The sequence below is a fragment of the Manis pentadactyla genome (assembly GCF_030020395.1).
Source record: "Manis pentadactyla isolate mManPen7 chromosome 15 unlocalized genomic scaffold, mManPen7.hap1 SUPER_15_unloc_1, whole genome shotgun sequence".
NCBI lineage: Eukaryota > Metazoa > Chordata > Mammalia > Pholidota > Manidae > Manis > Manis pentadactyla.
Genome location: NW_026644588.1, coordinates 1,715,727 through 1,730,885, shown reverse-complemented (window position 1 = coordinate 1,730,885; position 15,159 = coordinate 1,715,727). Strand labels below are relative to the sequence as shown.

General features: G+C 49.5%; 1 protein-coding gene across 1 annotated transcript; it reads right to left on the bottom strand.

Moving 5' to 3' along the window:
* Positions 1–1,897: 1,897 nt before the first annotated feature.
* LOC118932675 (homeobox protein MSX-1) lies at positions 1,898–13,685 on the bottom strand. The gene is made up of 5 exons (XM_057496671.1): positions 12,738–13,685; positions 12,584–12,625; positions 12,026–12,310; positions 11,461–11,739; positions 1,898–2,119 (listed from the first exon to the last, which is right to left on the bottom strand). The coding sequence occupies exons 1-5, from the start codon at positions 12,924–12,926 to the stop codon at positions 1,898–1,900; spliced, it is 1,017 nt and encodes a 338-aa protein (XP_057352654.1). The 5' UTR covers positions 12,927–13,685.
* Positions 13,686–15,159: the final 1,474 nt, after the last annotated feature.

Below are 15,159 nucleotides of genomic sequence, written 5' to 3'. Positions count from 1 at the left end.
GCTGGCGTGCTTCTCTCGGTCTCCCTTTCTTGTTTCCTCAATCTGTCCGAATATAAAAGAAGCCCCACGGCCAGGAGCTCTGAGAATAACACAACTACTGAAGAAACTTACATGTATGGGGACATGTGACTCTGAAAAGCACAAAATAAGTTAAAAAGAGAAAAAAATGCACAAGTGAGAATGGGATGGAAAGAATATGCACGTAGAATTGACGGGAGGAGAATCTGGGAAAGTCATGTGAAATCATCACAAACCAGGTCAGGCTTCCCCAAGCCCATCTGCGCACGTTCCCGCCGTGCCGGCTGCGAACGAGCCCTAACAATCCCTTAGCGCCCCATCCCTTCACACTGGCTCCCCATATCCCAAAATGACATTCAGTTTCCTAAGGCTCTATTGCACTCGTGTCCACATAAATGGTCTTAAAGCTTCGGGCCCCCCCAGCCCACCCGCCCACGGCCGGGGCTCTGACCTTCACAGCAGCAAAGTTTGGGTCCGGTCTTCTTTCCCCTTTTGCCGCAAAGAGCATTACTGGGGCAGCTGCTAATTCAAGGGAAGCTTATAGATTAATACTAGCACTGTATTTGATGCTAAGTACCTGGCTTTAATCATTGTACTCTGATCATGTAAGAGAATGTCTTTGTTTTTAAAGAAAACACTCCAGTCTAGGGGGCTTCCCAGCTGCAACTTTCAGCTCAGGCAGAGATAAGTGTGTGTGCTTGTGTGTGCATGTGTTGACACACACACACACACGTGGACTAATAACGGACAGGTGATAAAACATTACCATTTGGGGAACCTGGCTGGAGGGCATGCAGTGATTTTTCATAGTATTTGTTCCATATTTCTGTAAGCCAAAAATGTTTTCAAAATGATAAAATCAAGGCGGAACCAAGGAGACCTTACTGAGGGGAAAAGCACAAAGAGGAAACATGGAGACGCCCCCCCTGGTTGCCAGGCAGGTGTGTAGGTCAAAGATGGATCTGAAAACATTCTCAGGGGAAAGGCTGGGGGCCCACGACAGGGACACCGGACCGTGAGGGGGGGGGACGGCCCCCTGCAGGGCAAGTGTGGCCAGAGAAGCCCGTGCTACAAGCCACGGCCTGAGCGGACCAGAAGGGGACTGTGTCTTGGACATTCAGAACCAAGGAGGCCAGGAAATATAAGCAGACAGAGGGAAGTGTGGACAGAGGAGCCCTGTAGGGCCCAGCCGGCCTCACGGGCATGCAGGCTGCAAAGCCACTCAGGACCATGTGGACCATGGAACGTTATTCAGCACTGAAAAGAAATGAGCTGTCAAGCCATGAAAAGACATGAAGGAAACTTAATTGCATGTCACTAAGTGGAAGAAGTCAGTCAGAAAGGCTGCATACTGTATGGTTTCAGCTCTCTGATGTTCTGGAAAACACAAAACTATGGAGACGATAGAAAGATTAGAAGGATCAGTAGATTAGTCGGGGGGGGGGTGTGGATGGATAGGTGGAGCACAGCGGATCTTTAGGGCAGCAGAAAATACTGTGTGATAAAACGAGGGACACATGCCATCGTACATTTCTCTAAACCCATAGGTGGCAAAACACTAAGAGGGACCCCCAAAGTAAACCATGGACTTTGGGTGATAACGCCGTGTCCTTGTATGTTGCAATGGGGGAGTGTCCACGGGCCGGGCAAAGAAGTACCTGTACCTGCCTTGCGGTTTAACTGTAAACCTAAAACTGCTCTGAAAAACAAAACCTTAAAAAAAAGAAAAAACCTTCTTACTCCCCAGAAATTCAAAAACAAAATTATTAGAAGCAGTTTGGCATCAAAAATAGAGATCTGTCACCCACGTGAAGAACTCCTGGAAAGCAAAGTGCGCGGAAACAGTATTTTTGTAAAGCTTTCCCTCCGCATGCTGTTCCTACCGGAAACTACCGGAGGAGCCGGCGCGCAAAACGAGGCAGTAAACCACGAAGGAGAGTTCCAGAAAACGGGGGATCCCTGGGGAGCCGGGCGCAGGGGAGGCCCGCGCCTTCCGCTGTGTGCAAGCCCGGGGAGCCAGCTGTCCCCAGGAGCACCGGGGCTCCGGGACGCGGGCCTCGGGCACACGCGAGGCCTGCACGGTGCCGGGCGGAGGACGGGCCTGCACGCCCACAGACCCGCGTCAGCGCCCAGCAGAGAGGCGCCGAGAGCTGCGCGCGGACCGAGCTGCCGCGTCCCTGAAACGCGCCTCCGCTGAGGCCTTGGGGTGGAGCCGGGCTCGGTCAGAACGCAGGGAGGGGGCGGAGAACGCAAAGCCATCAGGCCGGGAGCGGAGCCCCGGGCCGGGGGCGCTGATCCCCGGAGGGAGGCCGGGATGGGCGGCGTCCCGGGAGCACGACTTCCTAACGGGAGCACGAAACACCCTCCCTAGAAACCGAAACCGTTTGACTTCCAGGGGGGGTAATGAAAACCAGAGCCCACGTCGCTGCCCGGGACCCAGTGCGAACCGGCACGTCGGCTCTCGCTGCCTGTGCCCTTGTCTCCCTTCGTGGCCTGGGAACGAGAAGGCGTATGTCCACCGAAAAGCTAAATTAAGGACCAAAATTAATTTAATCGCCCCAGACCTACCCTATCCCGCATTACAATCCAGGCAGGAGCGGTCAGCCCGCCTGACCCAGTCCTATCAGACCTCCTCCGCCAGATGCCCCCAAGCCTAAGGAACTCCCGTAAAAATCGTGACTTTAGAAGCACTGAGAAAACCCTGTTTCCAAAGTAAATTTTTCAAGAAAAACAATCTTTCACCTCAAATTGAGGTGAAACATCAGTCTTTATCCAGATGATGGAAGGCCAGGTGAAATTGATTAAAACGGCCACAAGAACATCTTAGTTACGGAAAGTTAAAAGATTGTTTAACCCCCACAGCATTACATCCGCTTTGACATAAAGACGAAAGTTAAAAATAACGTCTTAACTTCATAAATTTTCTCTGTTTCTGGTTGAAAATCACTTGCAAAGAGAAAACCCTTCACTTAAGCTGCTAAGCCAGGCGAAGGGCCACGCGAGCAGGTGACACGCGAACAGCGGCGCATTGGAATCCCGGGAAAAACGAGGCGCGCCTCCGCCCTCCGGGCAGTGCGCATGCTCCCTGCTGAAGCTCGCGCGGGTGGGTCCCATGGGTCCCACCCTCGCCTGGGTCTTGGACGTAAATACATTGCACGACCCCTGCTTATTATCAGCGGCTCCCCAAAACTGAGCGTCCCGTTGAAGGCTGCGTGATCACCCCAGACTGGATGAGGCAGGCTGCAGGAGATTCCATCTCCCTGTAAACATATCTGAAGATGGGTTTTCTAAAAAAATTGATTGAAATATAGTTGATATACAGCACAACATAGTGATTGGACAGTTAGCAAATGCTCACCAGGATACGGGGTGACCATCTGTCACCATACCAAGATATTACAATATTATTGACGATATTCCCTATGCCGTGCTTCCATCCCTATGGCTAATTTACTTTACAAATTAAAGTCTGTACCTTTTTATCCCCTTCACCTATTGCATCTGCTCCCCACACCTCACAGTCTGTTGTCTCTGTTTATGACTCTATTTTTTGTTTGTATGTTTGTTTTTTAGATTTCACATGTAAGTGAAATCATATGGTGTTTGTCTTTCTCTGTCTGACTTATTTCATTTTGCATATACCCTCGTGGTCCATCCGTGTTGTTGCAAATAGCAAGATTTCATTGTTTCTGTATGGTTGAGTAATATTCTGTTGTGTACGTACCACATCTTTATCCTTTCATCTACCAGTGGAAACTTAGGTCGCTGCTGTATCTTGGCTGTTGCAAATTAAGCTGCAATAAAAACAGGGCTGTATATATCTTTCAGAATTAATGTTGTCTTCTTTGGGTAAATTCCCAGAAGTGGAATTACTGGGTTGTATTCCTGTTTTTATCATGAGAAACCTCCATACTGCTTTCCGTAGTGGCTGCACCAATTTGTGGTCCCGCCAGCAGTGTTCAAGAACCTGCTTTTCGCTCACCCTCACCGACGCTTGTTACTTCTTTGCTCTTTGGTTTTTTTTAATATTGGCCATTCTAACTGGTGTGAGATGATATCTCACTGGTTTTGATCTGCATTTCTCTGATGATTGGTGATATTGAGCATCTTTTCATGTGTCTGTTGACCATCTGCATGGCCTCTTTTGTTTTGTATCAAGATACCTAAAATGCACAAATCTTAGTGTACAGCTTGATGAATTCTGACGTGTGTACATTCATGTAACCTGCTGGATCAATTGTGTGTCTTCTTTGGAAAAATGTCTATTCAGGTCCTCTACCCATTTTTAAACCAGATTATTTGGGGTTTTTTGATGTTGGGTTGTATCAGTTCTCTATATATTTGGGATATTAGCCCCTTATTGGATACATCACTTGCAAATATCTTTTCCCATTCACCAGGCTGCCTTTTTGTTTTGCTGATGGTTTCCTTTGCTGCACAGAAGCTTTTTGGTTTGATGTAGTCCCACTTACTTATTTTTTTTCTTTTGTTTCCCTTGCCTGGGAGACATGTCCAGAAAAAAATTACTAATGCTGATGATGTTCAAGAGTTTATTGCCTATGTTTTCTACTAGTTTTATGGTTTCAGGTCTTTAACCCATTTTGAGTGTATTTTTGAGTATGGTGTAAGAGAATGATCTAGTTCATTCTTTTGCATGTAGCTGTCGGTTTTTCCAACACCATTTATTGAAGAGACTGTCTTTTTCCCATTGTGTATGCTTGCCTCCTTTTTCATAGCTTAATTGACTCTAAGTGTGGGATTATTTCCGGGCTCTCTCTATTCTGTTCTATTGACCTAGGTGTCTGTTTTAAAGGGAACAGTACTATACTGGAAATTGATTACTACAGTTGTAGAGTATAATTTGAAATCAGGGAGCATGATTTTTCCAGCTTTGTTCTTCTTTCCCAAAATTGCTTTGGTTATCTGGAGTCTTCTGTGGTTCCATACAAATTGTAGGATCATTTGCTCTCACTCTGTATTCTGGTAGGGATTGCATTGAATCTGTACATTGCTTTGGGCAGGATAACCATTTTAGCAATATTAATTTTTCCTATCCCTGAGCATGGTATATTTTTCCACTTATTTGTGTCATGAAGATGGATATTTTTCAAATGACCCAACTGTCAAGAGGAGGGGTGAATAGGCCAACACAGAGGATTTTTAGATCAGTGAAACTTCCCTGTATGATACCTTAATAGTGGATACATGACATTATGCATTTGTCCAGACCCACAGAATGTACGACACCAGGAGGAACCCTATTGTAAGCTATGCACTTTGGGTGATGATGTGTCACTGTAGGTTCTTAGTCATAACTAATGTACCTTCTGTTGGCAGAAGTTGATGAGGGAAGAGGCTATTCATGTTGGGGGGCAGGGGACATATGGGAAATCTCTGTACCTTCCTCTCAATATTTTCTTTAAAATACTGTTTTCAAAAAATGACCTGATTCTACCAATCAGCCCCAATTTGAGGGGTGAAATGGAAGTATGATTCACATCATTTTCTTCCCTAACAGTGGCAAAGGCAATAATTGCTATGGGGAGGTTGCTTTCTCATCTACTGAAAGTGTTGGGATGTGGGGCTAATGTTAATATTAGTGGAGAGGATTTCTTAAGATTAATGGTTTGAAAAATAAGTGGTGAGAGAACCTGCAGAGATATTCTGGAGTTTATATATAGACCTGTGGCCTAATTTGACAGCATCACTGTTATTTCCACATGGTAAGGACAAGAATTTCAGAGCAGTGCAAATGGTAAAGTGCTGACACAGCTGAGCCGGCCGCTGGAACGCAGAAGCAGCACATGACGGTTTACTGTCTGTGTGGAAACCCACTTGAAAACACCTCTAACTCCAGTCCACACCCTGAAAGTGATCATGATGTCTCATCTGTAGGTACTGCCCCCAGGTTGCAGAACTGGAACTCGGGATGAAGTATCTTCCTTAAATAAAAATGATTTGAAAAGAATTACAAGCTGTCACTTTGGGAATAGGATCAAGGAACTTTCCCACGTATCTCCTGACAGTTATGCTACAGCTTATGTCATATGGAAGCATATAGCCCTCAAACTGATACTTAGTACTGACCAGTCCTCTGAAGGTTACCTACCCTGAAAATCTACACAAGACTGTGAGAAGCTAGGTAGTTAGTGGTTAAGCAATGAGCCCTGGAGAGCCCTGTTGCACCTTGCACTAGCTGTCAGACTGCAGGCAAGTGACCGGATCCCTCCAGGCCTCAGTTGCCTCATCTGTAACGGTCTGTGGCAGCAGAAAAGGCAGTGAGCATTAGGTGGTTTAACTGATGTGAAGAACTCTGAGGGTGTTGGGGCAAAGTAATTGTGCGTGTTCATTAGTATCTTTACCTTGAAAGCCACTGTCCCACAGGCAGAATCTGCAAACGAGATGGACAGGACATTCCACATTGCCCTTAGGGTCCAGGACTGGTGTCCCCTAATTCACAGCCCCACTCCTCTGCCATGAGCCTCCAAACGCTTACTTGCACTGTTTATTCTCCAAACGGATGCCCTTTTAAACATCAACACAGATTGTAAACCCTTGGATGGCTCAGTATCTTCCTTTTCTCAGAATCCAGCTCTATGAACAGCTGCGTGTGTGGTCCTCCTCTCCACCACCCCGGGGCCTTCGCACTGAACACCGCCTACCCTGCCAGCACCCATCAGACCGTCTTTCCTGGCCCCTGGATATTTGGCTTCTCTGCCCCCTTAGGCCTCTTGAACAGTCTTTATCTTGAAACATTTTCCTCCAGATCCTCACACAATTCATTCTTCTACTCTGTTGGCTCAAAATGACACCTCCCCAGGGAAGTCTGCCTCAGTCATTTCGAGAAACCCTTGTCCCACAAGCACCGAGTTATGCCCATCTTCCTAAGTGTTTGTGCTTTTGCTTTATCTTATTTTTCTAACTTCTGGGTTGGATGCTCAGACTAGGAACATTCATGTTCTCTTTCCTGTCCCTTAGTGCAGTGTTTTAGGTTTCATTTGGGCCACGTACATCCTCTTAAAACGTATCCTTATAATTTTGGTTTGCCTGTCATTGAAACATAGATTTACATTATACTTTCTAACCTATAGTGCATCATACAAACAGGTACCAGTGTCTGAGGACATTTCTTAAATCGGAAAGATGCTGCCCATGTAATCTTGAATGAGATGGCTCACAGAATGCTTTCTAGATCTGTGCTGTTCGTAGGGTAGCCACTAGCCACATGTGGTTCTAGGTATCTAAATCAAAATCAAAATAAGTAAAAAATTCCCTTCCTGTCACACTGGCTACATTTCTAGTGCTCAGTAGTCAGTTGGGGCTTGTGGCTACCCGACTGGACAGATTAATATGGAACATACCCATCAGCACAGAAATTTCAACTGGACAGTACTGATCTAGACTATGATCCCATTTAAAAAGAACATATATTACATCTCATACATTGTATGTACGTGTAAAAATAGATTTTGCAGGTTTTCCATCTATCATATTGATTAAAAATTTTATTTTTGTAGAATATAATTATCAGCTGGATAGAAAATACTAAACATTGAAAATGACCTAATTCCTCAGAGAAATCCTTATTCGGCCACATTGTTTACTTTTTAAGAAATATCCTGCTTCAGAAATGGAAGTAACTGTGTCCATCGCCAGGTACCAAAGACGGCACTGTCTCGTCTCTGGAGATGCCGAGGGAAGTGCCCAGGCAGGCTCCGACCATACGGAAACACCGACACGGCCGGTCCGAGTGGGTGTGCCGCGTGGCACCGCGGTGGGGGTGGGGGCCGGCGCACATCCCGGGCACCTTCACCGCCCTCCCCGCAGGAAATGCCAAGGCTCCAGGAGCTCTGTGCCAGGCCAGGGGCCAAGAGCAAACAGGGCATGTATTTGTTTATTAAAATACCACAATAACTATGAAGACTGGAAGATGATAATGAGTAACTCGGTTTTCACTGTCCTCGAGGCTCTGTGAGCTCTGGAGGCGGGATCAGTCGGTGGGGCTGGGGGGGCCTTGTGTGTGCCTCCGGGTCTCCCGGGGTCCCGTGAACCACCCCCGGAGGCCCAGTTTCTGGAGAAGCTGAAGGTGTGTTTAGAAGGGCGTGTTTCCAGGATTCGGAGGCCAGGCTGACAACTGTCTCCACGCCCTGTCCTGACTCCAGGGAAAAAGGACAGTCACCAGGGACGTTGGGGCCATTTTGTGTACTTTCTATACCTAAAGAGGAAAGATAAGGGGAGAGGAAAACAGAAGAAGCCAGTTTATACACACAAACACAGAAGTCAACTCTTTCCCACCTTTCCAGGCCAATATGGAACCAATACCTCCTGGGAAAGTCGCACACTCACCGGCCCCGGCAGAACACACCCGAGGACTCAGTCTTGCATTATCTCAATCATACCTTCCACGGAAGCTTATTGTTTACTGTGTGCCAGGCCTTTGACATCCTCAAACAAAACCCACATTGTAATGGGGTCTCTGGACTCCAGCTGGCAAAGTGGGCGGTGGAGTTTCTTGCGAAGACCAGACCCAGGAAGAGAATTCAGGGACTCGGCCGGACCCCGACCGCCCGGAGCCTGACAGGCCCTGGAGCGGGACGTGCCTTCTGCGTCCCAAGAGGAAGCTGGAGTGACTCCGCCATGAGTGGCTCAGGAGGCCCCGGAGCCGCCGGCTGGTTACCTGGAGCTCTTCGTCTGACAGAGATTCTTGTCCTCGGTCTTGGCTCTGTCCTGAGACCTCAGCAGCTTCTCTTTTCCTCTGGACATGGAATCTAGACCTTCGATTTTGAAACCAAACCTAGCAGGGTAAAGCAAAGAGAATCAACTAAAACACGGATGTCATGCAGGCCTCACCATTGCTTTTTCCTTAAGGCAACGAGGAGAAAGAAGGGGTTTATTTTAGGCGTGATCCCAACATCACTGACATTCCACATGACATTTAGGAAAGTCTCATCAGGCCTGAAGATAAAGCCCAAAATTCTGAGCCTCACACCGAGTACCTTCACGGCCCAGTGAAGGTTTCATTGCCTGAAAGGACCCCAAGCCCCTCATTACAAGGGCTTGTTTTCCCCCAAAGGGCCACTGCAGCTATTCCCCGTGCCTGGAATTCTCTTTCCACCTTTTTTTTCTTCCTCTCAGAAATGCCTGTTTTTCTTCCATGATTCAGGATAGAAAAGTATCGGCTTGGGGAAACACTTTTTATCCCACAAGACATAATTACTTACTTGCTTGTGCCCATGAATTATACACATATGCACATTAGACATGCATCACATGCACTCGTACACACTCTAAGTTATAATGATACAACTCTGAAGGCCACACCCGCACACTTCCCTCGCCATCCACAGTCCCCAGTTTGGTCTCCACAGAAGCTGCGAACAGAATCTGTGAGGGTCTGGAATCCAAAACCAAACCTTGGAAAGTCGCGTAGTGTCGCTGAAAGGTCCACCTCCTTCCTAGAGGCACACACCGCCCTGTCGGGGAGCAGCTGGCTTGGAAGGGCTGCTCAGAGGCAGCCACGGGTTGTTCGTACACCCACATCAGAAATCCCTTTTCCATCCGCCCTGCTTGTGCTATTGGTGAGAATTAGCCCCCCGCTGGGGAAGTCATTCACAGAGTTCTCTTTCTTTATGTACCTACCCATATCCTGATTTGGCAAGGAAAACAACCGCAGCTTTAAAATCTGGGAGACCACCAGCCCAGAGGATATTAGGGCGGCCCCACCACCACACGACACCACTGCCTTTGGATTCTTCTCTCCCCACTCACGCTCCCTCTTCTTCTGGAATCACATCAAACCACTCAAAATCAGCCTGCCATTTAAATCCATCTTCACTATGAAGTCGGCCAGCCCTCGGTGGACGCGTGCTCGTCCACCCAATCCTCCATCCTCCCCAGAGCTGTGGGGTTGCATGGAAGCTGCCTTAGATATCTATCCTGGATGTCTCTGACCTCCGGCCCCATGGAGCGCCTTATATTCCCCCAGAACCCAGTCTTCCTGCTGGACAACAGCCGCCCCAGCCAGCCAGCCAGCCACGCCGAGCCGCGCACCCGCCCGGCAGTCTCGTGTCTGTCCCCTGTCCCTGTCCACGACCTGTCTGTGCAGAGGCTGCCCCTGTACACCCGTTTGCTCCTCAGACAGACCTCATCTCCTCACCATCCTCAGGACGTTTCACCTGTTGTCAAACCTGTGCTTGTGTCCAGAGTGGAACCCGTTTTTCCCTCTGGAGGAAGAGCAGACTTAAACTCCCAGCGTGCTCTCTCGGCGCCTGAGCTCTTCTGGTGCCCACCACCCAAAGGATAAAGAATAAGCTCTTCTAGCACTTTTCCAAGTGGCTGATCCACTTCAGGAAACCTGCTCTCTGTTCGGCATGCAGGGGTTACTCAGAGGTGGGCCGCATCTCACAGCTCCCAGGCTGCTGGAAGACGCCCACGCAAAGTGCCCCCGTGAGACGGTGGTTCGTGGGCCAGGAGCCACCACTCCGGACCTGGGGCCCCCGTCCCTCTCCCCACGTCACCCAAGTGCTCCGGCCCAATTTTTCTGGAGGCCACAGGGCTGTCCCTGGGAACCCCGTCTTCCACAAATGCTGCCCTTGTTAACCCCTCCTCTGCCAGTCGACTTGTTTTACAAGCCCTGGGGATAGTTTTCCTCTGGAAGCTATTTCTGACCAGATAACATGTCTGTTCACACCAAACACATCCATTCATTCATACTTGTCTGGGAGGTGATCTTCGTGCGCCACTTAATCACATTTTGAAACTGCTGGTTTATTTGCCCATCTCCCTTATTATTTTCTAAGCTACTTCTGTTCCTCAGTACATCCCAGTGTAGTACTGTTCCTTGCACACAGTAGGTCCTCAGTATGAATGCAAAATAAAAGAGAGGAAAAGGCAGAGAGGAGAGAGAGGAGGAGCAGGGCATGTCAGCTTCCCGCTGCAGGAGGGGCCCCGGCTCTCACACACATGCGCACGCAGGCACCCCTCCAACAGAACCACGTTCCGTTTTAGGATCCGTCAGCCGCTAGGTTCCTCTGAGCTCAATGCTAATCCCTAAGGCAGACATAATAATTCCAACCTCACGGGATCATTAGAAAGGCTGAGGGATACGACAGATAAGAAGGCTTTAGCCGAATGCCTGGCTCACATTCAGCGTAAAGGAACATTCGTTCTTCATCATTCACTCAACCAGTTCTTACTGAGTGTCACGTGCCAGGCACTGCTGAGATCACAGGAAATACAACACTGATCCTGGCAGATAAGAGCTGAAAGGGCCGAGAGTGGGTCTCCGGGCTCCTGGGGGTGGGACCTGCCAGACGAAGCGACCTTCCCCTGAAAGGCCCTGGGGTGGGGGGTGCCAGGGGGCCACAGACAGCTGGAGGCCAGCACGGCTCCCCTGCCAGACATCGCATCCCCAGCAGATGGAACAAATTCCTTATCACTTACTTGGACTCTTGACTCTGGAACCCCAATTTCTTGAGCAAGTTGCTCTCTGGAATCAACCCCCGGATAAGGGTTTTTCGTAAACGCCTTGATGAGGGTGTGTAGCTGGGAGGAAGTGTAGCTGGTCCGACACCGTCTGTCTTCCCTGCCTAGGGTGGGTGCGAGATTGAAGGTCAAGGACAGTGTAGCACAGAGACAAGCAGGGGCTCTGTGGCCCCTTCCTGCCCTGGTCACAGTGACTGCAGTGGGGGACGGCGGGGACTCGATAATAAGGAGGAATGTAATAACCACACTGTTTTCCTTGTGAAACCCTCATAAGAGTGCATATCGATGATACCTTAATTTTGAAAATAAATAAATAAATAAAAAGACTGAGGGGCCAAGGAACATTTCAGACATCAGTCTACATATTCAGACAAGGAGCCCAGGCACGTCCCACCACCTCCGTCTAAGGTGGAACCTGCTGCCCCCCTCCTTGGCGAGCCGTGGCCCAGCCGTCCCCGGGGGAAGGCTCTAGAGGGGACAGAGTATTCGGCTGGGTCACTGCACTTCGGTGAAGGAAGGTAACCAGGGGGCCAGCCTCAGAATGCCCGTGGCTCCGCGGGGAAGAGGTCCCCGGGGCCTGTGGAGCCTCCTGCCGCCAGGAGGCCCTGAGCGGGAAGCCCCGAGGGCGAGAACGTTCTCTCCCCCCTGCAGAGCGGCCGGCTGAGCTCCAGGGCAGGCCCGGGGCGGACTGTTTACTCGGAATCTCCTCTTCAGCGCCGTCTTGGTCTCGGCTTGCTTCTAAGGCCCGCTCAGGCCCCGATGCTCTCTGGGGTCGTAGGTACCTGGCTCTTCGATTCTGAAACCAGATCTGGGTGAGGGAAGAGAATGGGGAGTGAGACGCGGTCACCCCTCTGCGCCCCGCCACCGCCTTTCTCCGGCAGGAGTGGCTCTCGCTAGGCCCACGCCCAGGGCTGCGCCCTCCGCCCTGCCCAGTGCGTGGCTTGGCGTCCAGCACCTTCACCGCCGGTCCCCACGTGATCTGCTGCAATCATCTTTTTAGGTGTATCAGTGACGCTGCGATTCTTTTTCATTTAAGAACCAGCTCAAGCACTTGCTCTTCTCGGGAGCTGTTCCCACCCACCTCCTCCCCACCCCTGCGAGCCTTCATCCTCCCCATGCGCGTCTGCGAGACGAAGGGCGACATCCCCGTGAGCTCACTGTCAGTCAAGACGCTCCTCACAAAGCCCTCAGCACACCGGCACACAACTGGTGCTCGATTAACGCCCCCTGCCCGCTTCCTTCTCCTCCTCTCGGAGAATCTCGGAGAACTTGCGACTCACCTGGATTCTAGACTCCTCAGCGTTGATTTCTGAGGCAAGTTTGCGTTTGGTTGCATAGCCTGGGTACGGTTTTTGGTTGAACGCACCGATGAGGATTTTCAGTTGGTCTTCTGTGAATTTGGTGCGGCTGCGCCTACGGTTCATTGCTGCCGTCGCTGTGTAAAGATTGGGAGAGAAGAAGCATTTGACAGGACAACCTAAACATTCAAAGCTCCGGTCCAGGCTAGTCTCTTATTTCCTCTTCTTGTTTGGAATACACAGAACCCCTAGGAAAGATCTCTCATAATTATAAATTTCTGAAACCCACAAGGGTGATTGCTGAACTTCTCCGGCGAATCTGAATGCTGTGAGACGGGAGGCAAGGTCTTCTGTTTTCAAAAACCGTTTAAAATTAATGTGCTCTTTTCACCTTCATCAAGAACAGGATGAGTCAGGAAAACGCATGTGGTGCATCATTACGAGAATGAACCCACAGAAATGAAAAGCATATGATGCAGGTGCCATTATGACCCTTCCAGCTTTCTGGTGAAAATTCTACATACATATTCATTCATTTTTAAGTCCATTGCCCTCAAGAGCAGATAAACAGGATCAGTTTCCAAATATTCTTAAAAACACTACAGGGAAATAAAATTAACTGAGAAAGAAATTCCACACTTTCAGTAAAACCTTGTGATAAGAAATAAATCCCACATTATATGATATTAAATATTCAGCCATAAGAAGAAAACAAATCCTACCATTTGCAACAACATGGATGGAGCTAGAGGGTATTATGCTCAGTGAAATAAGCCAGGCGGAGAAAGACAAGTACCAAATGATTTCACTCTTATGTGGAGTATAAAAACAAAGAAAAACTGAAGGAACAAAACAGCAGCAGAATCACAGAACCCAAGAATGGACTAACAGTTACCAAAGAGAAAGGGACTGGGGAGGGTGGGTGGGGAGGGAGGGATAAGGGCGGGGAGAAAGAAAGAGGGCATTACGATTAGCATGTATAATAAGAGGGGGGCACAGGGAGGGCTGTGCAACACAGGGAAGACAAGCAGTGACTCTACAGAATCTTACTACACTGATGGACAGTGACTGTAATGGGGTATGTGGGGGGGACTTGGTGATGGGGGGAGTCTAGTAAACATAATGTTCCTCAAAAAAAAAATCTCTAGAGCATCTATGAAAAACTAGGCACTGTGAACAAAATAGATAGGGTGGACAGCGAGGAGATAAAAAGCAAACAAGTAAAATATATTAAAATGTCAGATGCTGAATGTTTCCTGGCAAGAAAGAAGGCAGGCGGGAACGCAGAGAATAAGGTCCCAGGTTTAAGTGAAGTGGCTGAGGAAGACCTGCCTGCCGAGAAGGCGACCTGAGCTGACTGGAGGCCACTGGGGAGGGGGCCCGAGGGCGGCGGGGTGGGGGCACTGCAGGAGGTGGGGGCCGGTGAACCGCAGCCTGCCTGGCCTGTTCCAGGTACAGAAGGTGGCTAGCAAGTCTGGAGAAGAGGAAGCGGGAGCACATGAGGTCCCAGACCTGGGGGGCCGGGGCCGGGGGGTCTCCTAGGGCCACGTGCCTTTTACTGTGAAGTCACAAGGGCTTCTACGCAGATAGAAGACATAATCTAACTGACGGTTTAATCAAAGCCCGGAGGCTGCAGCATTGGGAACAGACTGAATCGGGACCAGGTGATCAGTAGGCCGGTCAGTCGGGAGGACATGGGGTGACCCAGGCGGCGGGGGTGGTGCTGGGCCAAGAAATGGCCAGACACCTAGAATATCTGAGAGGTAAGGAATTCCCGAATTCCAGAATTGCCAGCCTGCTTAGACGAAGGTTATTAGAGAAAAACTGGGGTCAAAATGTTTCCTAGAAGTGTGACATGTGGCATAGTGACCCCCATTTCCTGAGCCAGGGAGCAGTGGGAGGGGGTTAGGGGGTGAGCATCGGGAGGCCAGCTTGGGCCACGGGAAGTCTGAGGTGCCTCTCGAGAGACCAGCAGGCAGTTGGACGAATCTGAATTTCAGGAGCAAAGGTCCATCAGGAGAAATCTGGGAGCTCCTGGAGTCCAAAGACGTTCTGGTCTCTGAACTTCTTGCCTCCGGAGTTTCCCGGAGTCCGTCTGCAAGTCCTTCCCTCCCACCCTCCGGCCTGAAGCCAGACTTTGTCCCGTTCAGTTGTGGAATGCCTGCATCTCTGAAATCCCCACGGCGCCGACGCACCAAAAACAGCATCTGCTCCCATCTGGCCAGAATCTCTGCCCCCTGAAGCCCAGTAGAGTGATATAAACGCTTTTATATCAAGCCCACTAGGACTTTTAGCCCATTGTCCTCCCCAAACCAATGACACCAAAACGGAGGCCGGTGTCTGGGGCACTTACCACTTG